At 35.7% G+C, this 7,865-nt stretch overlaps 1 protein-coding gene and 1 long non-coding RNA gene across 7 annotated transcripts; both read right to left on the minus strand.

Annotated features, from left to right (window-relative positions):
- Positions 1–253: 253 nt before the first annotated feature.
- Positions 254–2,079, minus strand: LOC108363746 (putative nuclease HARBI1). Of its 5 annotated transcripts, none has more exons than XM_017617208.1 (4): positions 1,311–2,079; positions 1,152–1,239; positions 986–1,031; positions 254–911 (listed from the first exon to the last, which is right to left on the minus strand). In XM_017617208.1, the coding sequence occupies exons 1-4, from the start codon at positions 1,764–1,766 to the stop codon at positions 332–334; spliced, it is 1,170 nt and encodes a 389-aa protein (XP_017472697.1). In that variant the 5' UTR covers positions 1,767–2,079; the 3' UTR covers positions 254–331. The 5 variants fall into 5 exon arrangements, with proteins under 5 accessions (XP_017472697.1, XP_017472700.1, XP_017472696.1 ...); XM_017617211.1 differs by having other exon boundaries at positions 986–1,081; XM_017617207.1 differs by having other exon boundaries at positions 986–1,239.
- A 3,788-nt stretch (positions 2,080–5,867) lies between these two features.
- On the minus strand, positions 5,868–7,857 carry LOC108363742 (uncharacterized). 2 transcript variants are annotated; one of them, XR_001847653.1, is made up of 4 exons: positions 7,304–7,857; positions 6,765–6,842; positions 6,548–6,656; positions 5,868–6,494 (listed from the first exon to the last, which is right to left on the minus strand). It is a non-coding gene; the product is annotated as an uncharacterized LOC108363742 (long non-coding RNA). The 2 variants fall into 2 exon arrangements; XR_001847652.1 differs by lacking the exon at positions 7,304–7,857 and adding an exon at positions 6,957–7,099.
- Between the last annotated feature and the right edge of the window lie 8 nt (positions 7,858–7,865).

Below are 7,865 nucleotides of genomic sequence, written 5' to 3' on the forward strand. Positions count from 1 at the left end.
GATAAACATTTTCGTTAATTTAAACGATTTATCATGAAAAACATCGAGAATATGGTAAAAAAAATGTACTCAATTCTGTGGGTAATTGGTTAATATTAGAATGCAAATCAATTAAAAAACTAGTTATATGGGTAAATATAACACTGCAAAGAGTTACACTAACAAATTTCATCTAAGCGAAGTTACTGGCCCGTAGTCATAGTCAAAATAAAGTCGACTTTAAAGTTAGTTGCAGCTTTGTTGACAGATATCCCATTGAAAATTATGTCAAAAAGCTGCAACTAACTTTAAAGTCGACTTTATTTTGACTATGACTACGGGCCACTGACTTTTAAAATGAGTTGTGAATAATCGTTCTATTATATTGCCATGGGACTTCTCCATACGGTGTCATAAAATACTCCATAAAAGCAGCTCGAACATTTATTGCATCATCTGCTGGCCTACCCAGAGTGGTACTTGCACGAAGTGAAATTAGCTTTCCGTTTGGTCCAAGTTCTAATCGCCAATTACCCGCCACTAATTCTCCGTTTGTTTCATTGTCAGTGTCGGTTCTAGTTAAATAGGATGAGTTTCTTGATATTAAAAAGTTATGTATAACACAAATTGCTAGAACGATGGTCTTTGCGTTCTCAGGTTTAACATCCATTGGCCTTCTAAGGATCCTGAACCGTGCCGCGCATATGCCAAACACATTTTCAACCACGTTTCTTGCTCGTGATAATCTGTAGTTAAATATTTTATGCGACATTACTTGTTCACGATAAGAGAATGGTTTCAAAATGTATGGTTTCAGCGGAAAGGCATCGTCTGCAATAATGACAAATGGCATTGGATCTGCCTCATTCGGTAGTGGTCTGCGGGGTGGAAAATTAATAGTGTTGTCAGCAAGAGCACTTGAAAGCTTGCATCTAAAATGAAAAACACATATAAATATGAATATTACATGAATATAAGATGGGGGGATATATTGTCCAAAACTTGCCTTGCGAAAACACCTCCATCAGATTCGCGGCCGTATGCTCCAACTTCTACAAAAAGAAACTTATATTCTGCGTCCACCAAAGCCATTAAAACAATACTATTGAATTTTTTATAATTAAAGTATTCGGAGCCACAGTTAGCAGGTGCCTGTATCATTATGTGCTTACCGTCCAAAGCACCACAACAGTTTGGAAAGTTCCAACGCTTTGCAAATTGATCTGCTACTTCTGCCCATTGTCCAGGGGTATTTGGGACCTATGTAAATAAATGAATGCATATTCCATCTTATTCACACTAGTGATCGAAATAAATTTCAAAATACTCACCTTTAAAAACTTATCTTTCAATGCTGTAAAAATAGCAGCACATGTTTCATGTACTATGTGGCATATTGTAGTTTTACCAATAAGAAAAACCGTCATTAAACTTGAAAAGCTATCTCCTGTAGCCAGATACCGTAAAGTTACGGCGAGTCTTTCGCCGACTGAAATTGCTTTCCTGAATCGGGTATTGCTCTTGCCAATGTATGGTGTGAGATGCTCCACCAGGTAGTCAAAGTCTTCACAACTCATTCGCACAAAATTTTTAAACCATTGAGGATCCTGCTGACGTAATTTAAAACGCAGTGTGGAGTAGAAACCACTGGTGGCCCTGTGTCTGAGCCCTGGACGAATCCACCATTGCTTTTTATTTCTTTTCAAGCATTTATTTTTTTTCCACGCTTTTAAAGTCGCGATCAAACAAAGTGATGCAAAGGCAATCGAAGCTCGCTTTTTGTTCATTTCTTTTTGTTTTGCATTGATTGAATTTATTGTATAAAAAAATTGTTTAAGCTCGTAGCCAGTCCTTTGAAATTTTCACTTTGGTCAGTTACTTTTTCTGCTTTGACAGCTAATTCTTCTTCTTCTAAAAACACTGCTTTGACATTTATGGTGGAAACGGTATGTCAGTCGATTGACCCCAAGATTTGTCTACAATCATTGACAAACGCTTTTATGTCAGTTCATGGAGCTGAATGAAAACGCTTTCAGCAAGATATGACGACGATGGCAGAGAAGGCAGTTTATGTTGTCAATCAAATTGACGTAATGAAAACCAAGCATTACATGACTGCGATGCCAACTTTGCAGTTTTAAATTCGTAAAGAAACGACATTTGACATCAAATGAACAGTTTGTCAGATGAAGGCAATTTTTGTCACAGCGTCCCATTAGTTTGATATGTTTTTATATTAAAATTAATCAAAAAGAACTGAAAGATAATTGTGCAAATAAAATCAACGAAAGACTTAAGACACGATCTTGTCTTGGACAGCAAATGAAAATTTGTTCCAGAAATTTACAGTTGACACTAATGGTAAATGATTTGGAAGTTGAAATGATCCAGCTTTCCTCTGGCTTAGTATTAACTATCCCGATTGTCACGGAACCGATCTTTAATTACAACACGTTCTCAAAACTTTTGTTCTCGTTTCGCACTCTAGCAGAACCTTTCCCAGACTTTTGTTCTTATTTGATATTCTTTGAAAGCATCGATTCATTCTTATTTTGTTCTCATTGAAAACGTTCCCGAAAATTTCGTTCTCATTCTGTTCTTCTTCAGAAAGTTTTCGAGAGTTTGGTTCACATTTTGTTCTTTACGGAAACGTTTCCAAAACTTTTGTTCTTATTTTGTTTCCATTTAAACTGCTCTCAATACTTTTGTTCCCGTTCGGCTTTTTGTGAGAATGTTCTTGACATTACATTTTGTTACCGTGCCAAACTAAACCAAAACTGGAAAGTGTTCTCGGTCCCTGATTTATACCCTGTTTTTCATGCAATGAGTTAGACTTTTATAAAAAATGATTAAACATTAAATAAGCCAAAGAAACATATCCAAAACTTGCCAACATTTTTGATTTCTGTATTGTTTCCACCACTGGATGTACCTACCACACATACATTAGTATGTACATATATGCTCATCAGTGCTTTGCCGACTGTGCCTGTATTATATGTGGCAATAGTGAGAATTTTATTGAAAAAAAAGAAATAATAATAACTAGTTACTTCCCCTTTTTAGTAGAAGCGATGTTATAAAAGTAGTATTATTTTCAATTATACTGTATTAGCAGTATAACTTTGAACTGATGAATGAATGAATCTGAAAGCCTCGACTGAAATGTAATAATTATAACTATTTTTAAAATTTTGTTTCATTCAAGTTTCTTTCAAGTGCATATCGTCGGCAGCCAAATTTTATTTAATCAGAATTTTATTGAAAAATACCCAATCTCAGAAGTCGTCCTATCTTAATTGCAAATGTATTGAAAATGTGCTGAAATAGGGCGTTTTTGAACCGAACTCTGAGATAGAACGTTCTTACTGCCTGCCGAAATAGTTCGATCTTCCACTCAGCCGACAATATAATTTGTTAAGAGTTTTTGATATGAGAAATTGGAAGACAAGAAAAGTTTTCCAAGACTTACCTCCCCATGATAAATCCAACTTTTCGAAACGTAACCGATGCCCAAAATATGACTACGTTGGGTGGTTAGGTTGTCGTGGTTGTTTTTTTTTTCTTATCAGCATAATTAGTCCCATTAGTTGGGCCGTTTTGCGATACCACAGAGATCTTGAAACCCCTAATGCTCTTTGACCCAGCTCGTGAAGTCAACAAATCTGAACAGTTGGCGTATGGTCAACTTTGTCGCTGCGTTTAGAACGTTTAAAATTCCTCTGCCAAAGTAAGTGCCTGACAGTTTCAGGCTCCCCTTCGTCAATGCAGCACCTGCAAAAGTCATTTTGGAATACTCTTAATCGCACTGAGTGTCTCTCTAAATGTATGTTGCTGATAAAAGTAGGAGCTGGCCACATGAGATGGGCTAGAACCGCATGCCCAGATCCGTTAGCGCCATCGCAATTGCATTGGGTATATGTACATAAGGATACTATCAGCATGCGTACGTATATTTTTTGTAGGCTAGTAACATAATTTTGTGTAGGAAATTAAAAATTAGGACGGAAATATTTTTAAAGGTAATTTTTGACATGTTCCAAAAGGACAATTGAAAACGAAAGTTATAATCAATCTTGTTTTGAGTTTTTCTTTTGATTGATACCCATATATCCATATTTTATGTAAACTTTTGGAAATATATTATAATTAATGGTATTTTGGAAAAAATCCTGAGTACCTGGTAAACGCAGATTTACTAAATATTATGCCCCAATTCTGTATGGAGTATAGTAATACTGCCTTATGTAGAAGTAAAATAAGTAAGTTAACAAAACACGCGAACTGCACAAAGATTATTCTGATAACTTCGACTGCAAGTCGGCACGGGTTGCCGTCGTCCGAATTGCAAAAAATTTGCTTTTGGATAGTTGTTAAAACAAAACGAATAAAATGAAGGGGTGTGCGTTAAAAAAGACAACAACTTTGTTTTTTTTTTTGGGACTGTACTTACGTACCTATATACATACATATGTATATATTTCGGCAATACAAATTTATATATCGAGCCCTAACCGCCAAAATAACGTAAGCAACATTTTTTGCAAAATATTCTTTTTGATGCAGAAATGCATCTGGATGCTCTTGGAATATTTCTGCATCAAAAACAAAATCTTGAAAAAAATGTCGGTTACGTTATTTTGTCGGTTAAGGCTTGATATTTAGCGAAGCTTTCTCTGGAGGCACACTCGAAGGCTCATCTATTAGGAGCAAGGGTCAATCAAGGGTCGTCAAATGAAAAATTCTTATTCACACCTCGATAACCACTTTGGGAAAAGTTTATGACGTAGGAGTGTTTTTCTCATACTCGTTAGTCAACAAAATCGTATCCATAATTATTTACTGTTTCATTGCATTATTTTTCAAATACTTTCTTCATTACATAAATCGAAATCGAATGTAAATAAATCAAAATTTTGTATGAATTATTTTCATTTCAGCTACTCGAAAGGCAATGACACGTCAAGGTGAGTCACTTTATTATTTACCATAAACATTTTTTTTGTGCTGCAACTGAAATCGAATTCTCTACAGTACGTTCACCTTCTGTAAACCCTTTTGACAAAATGAATATAATGAAAAATATATGAAATACATAATTACAAAAATTTTGTTACATATTGAATTTACGAAAAAGATATTGTGTTGTTTCGCACGTAGTGCATCATACCCAAAAGAATCTGCTACTCGCTGTTGTTGTTGCTTGTTTTCTTCGCTGATTGTCCCCCGCTGCAGTCTGTACTAAAACGATGCGCTGTCTTGCGTCGCGCCAAGGCTTAGCGACGCTTCTTTATGGCGTTGTGCGCATGCCGTTATACAACGGTTGCATGGCGTGTTTAAGGGTACAGCTGCGGTTGGTAGATGGCGTGGTTTGTATGCCGTTATACAACGGATGTACGACGCGTTTTTACGTATACTAACTGTGGTATGTACAGCACTTTCGCGTTTTCATAGTTCAGATTTTAGGCTTTTTATTTATTTTTTTGTTCAAATATGGGACAACCGCTTTTTTTTGATTTTTTTCTTGTTTTAATTTCAAGTTTTCCGTTCTTAAGCCATTTTTGTTTTATAAAGTATTAAAAATTTTGGTACCACCGCTTTTTTGTATTTTTTTTATATAACCGTTTACGGATTTTTCCTCTTTTGTATTCAGGTATTTTGTTTAGTTCTCAAGTGTTTAATTTTTCAATGTTCTGCACCGCCACCACTTTATATTTTTAATTAACATTTTTTTTGTAACTGTTTGTAACCGCCACATATGTATGCGCATATATATGCATTTATGCGCGTTGTCAGTTTTTGAGTTTTGTAATTTTTGTAAGGATTTTCTTTGCTTTAAATACTTGTACCATGGTTGCAACTACCACCAACAAATTTTATTTCAACTATTTACTTAATTTTTTTTTTTTTTTTACGTTTTATATTTTTTTGTTACATTTTGTTTCCAAGTTCTTTTTTTATATATATATGTAGGTGGCCGCCATTTTGCGGGCCGCCAATATATTTTTCACATTTTGACATAAGCCTAGCAGCTGTCGTACATATGACAGGGTCGCATTCAAATATCGTAAATTCTAAGTTCTTAGTTGTACTAGATTAGCCTAGGGCGTATTCATACAAGGTAGTTTGTAGTAATTCAGTAGGGTTGCAAATTATATGCTTTTATCGCATTACACATAGTTCCAATCACGATGACAGTGGAATTTAAAATGTAAATGAACTCCCCATATGGTCCAGAGCATAATTTGCCAAAGAACGTAAAACCACTATAAAATTGTTAAAGCTGCCGGCGCGCCGCGGCGGTAGTGTAGCAAAGCTATTCCTAGTCTAGATAGAACCACGTTGTAGGCATCATATCAAGGAGATACAATTAGAACACTCCAGATCAATAAATATCGCGATACTCGAATCACGTCAATAAATACTGACCATGTGACAGAGCCCAATGGCCAATATACTACAGACACACTTATTGTTGCAGCAGCAGCGAGAGATTTCAAAGGAGTACGTCTTGTCTGTAAATGAGAAAATAGGATATGAATTGGCACTATGGAATTCTAATGCTCACATTATTCAATAGATGTGTTGGAATTCCGAAGGGATTCGGAAAAACCGAAGGGATTGCAGTAGTTTTCTTTGCAATCACCGTTGATGATGCTATGCTTGTAATTTATGGTCTGAAAAGAAAGAAAATTGCATTAATCAAATGTTAAACACATCAAATCAATAAATTTCAATAAGTTTTACCATTTCACAAACCGAATTACCAAGAAATAGAAACTCACCGCGATGCCATAGAAAAATAAAAACCAACAGGGCTGCATTTTCTTAGTAAACAACACAACCGCTCGGAACAATCTGATCTGCAATATAATTTGTGAAAAATAAGAGTTTAAAGAGTTTTTAAACATGATTATCACATTATCTAATTAGCGCACACTAGTGTCTATATTTTTAGTAGAATATGACTGTATTACCTCAGACTTTTTTTCAATGTTTCTAATATTTGTTCTTTTGACATGCAAAAGCAACCATGCGCTCAATTTCTTGTGGGGAAATTTGGTCACCTTAAAGGACTTTCACCACGAAACAGCTACAAAAACAAAAACCTTTTCTACTGGTATACCATGATTCAATAACTACAGGTTGTAGCTAGGAATGTTCGATATTTAAGAGAGTATCGATGTCATGAATCGATTTAATTCATTGCATGTAAAATCGATATGGCGATATATCGGGCTGAACAACATTGATATCGGAAAAATCGATGTTGAAAATTCTACTCCCAATTTAATAGAATATTGCACCATGCCTGTCAACTCACCTAATTGTTTTATTTCCATCTTGTATATTTACTGAGGATTGAAACGGAATGCCGGTCGACTTAAGCTAAATAAATCACACAAGCTGCTGATCAAACCTACTTTAGTATTCTCCAATACCAGAGAACGTTTATAACTGGGAAGGCGCATTTTCTCTGTGAACTAATTTCTGCCAGAAATTTTGGGGTGCAGTCGGCCAAATATACCACACGTCGACGAGTGCACCACTCGACCGACGGTGTCGGTAGAGAAGTGTCGGCTGCCACCATACCAAAAATTTTTCCGTGCCACCACACTTTGAGCAAATTTACCATAGTTCAAAGCAAAATGAAAAAATAAGAACAAAATGGAAAGAGGAACAGAAATATAATAAGCACTAGACAGAGGGGATGCTTGCGGAGGCAGGCGCGTGCTTGTGTCGGATCAAAACAAACTCTAAAATAAAAATGGAAGTCAGAACGACAAGTGTAGAGTAAGAAGCGGGAAACGGGGAAAGGAGCGGGCTTTTGTACATTTGCTTGCTTGCCGAAAATATGATATTTGCGTGAAATCGATTTGCTGATT

Source organism: Rhagoletis zephyria, unplaced genomic scaffold, assembly GCF_001687245.7.
Source record: "Rhagoletis zephyria isolate East Lansing unplaced genomic scaffold, Rhagoletis_zephyria_1.1 Rzeph_scaffold_01356, whole genome shotgun sequence".
Taxonomy (NCBI): Eukaryota; Metazoa; Arthropoda; class Insecta; order Diptera; family Tephritidae; genus Rhagoletis; species Rhagoletis zephyria.

Coding starts and splice junctions, on each gene's coding strand:
- LOC108363746 (XM_017617207.1), bottom strand. CDS start 1,766: ATGAACAAAAAGCGAGCTTCGATTGCCTTTGCATCACTTTGTTTGATC. Junction 1,240..1,310: donor TGAAAGATAAGTTTTTAAAG/GTGAGTATTTTG, acceptor TTATTTACATAG/GTCCCAAATACCCCTGGACA. Junction 912..985: donor GATGGAGGTGTTTTCGCAAG/GCAAGTTTTGGA, acceptor TTTTCATTTTAG/ATGCAAGCTTTCAAGTGCTC.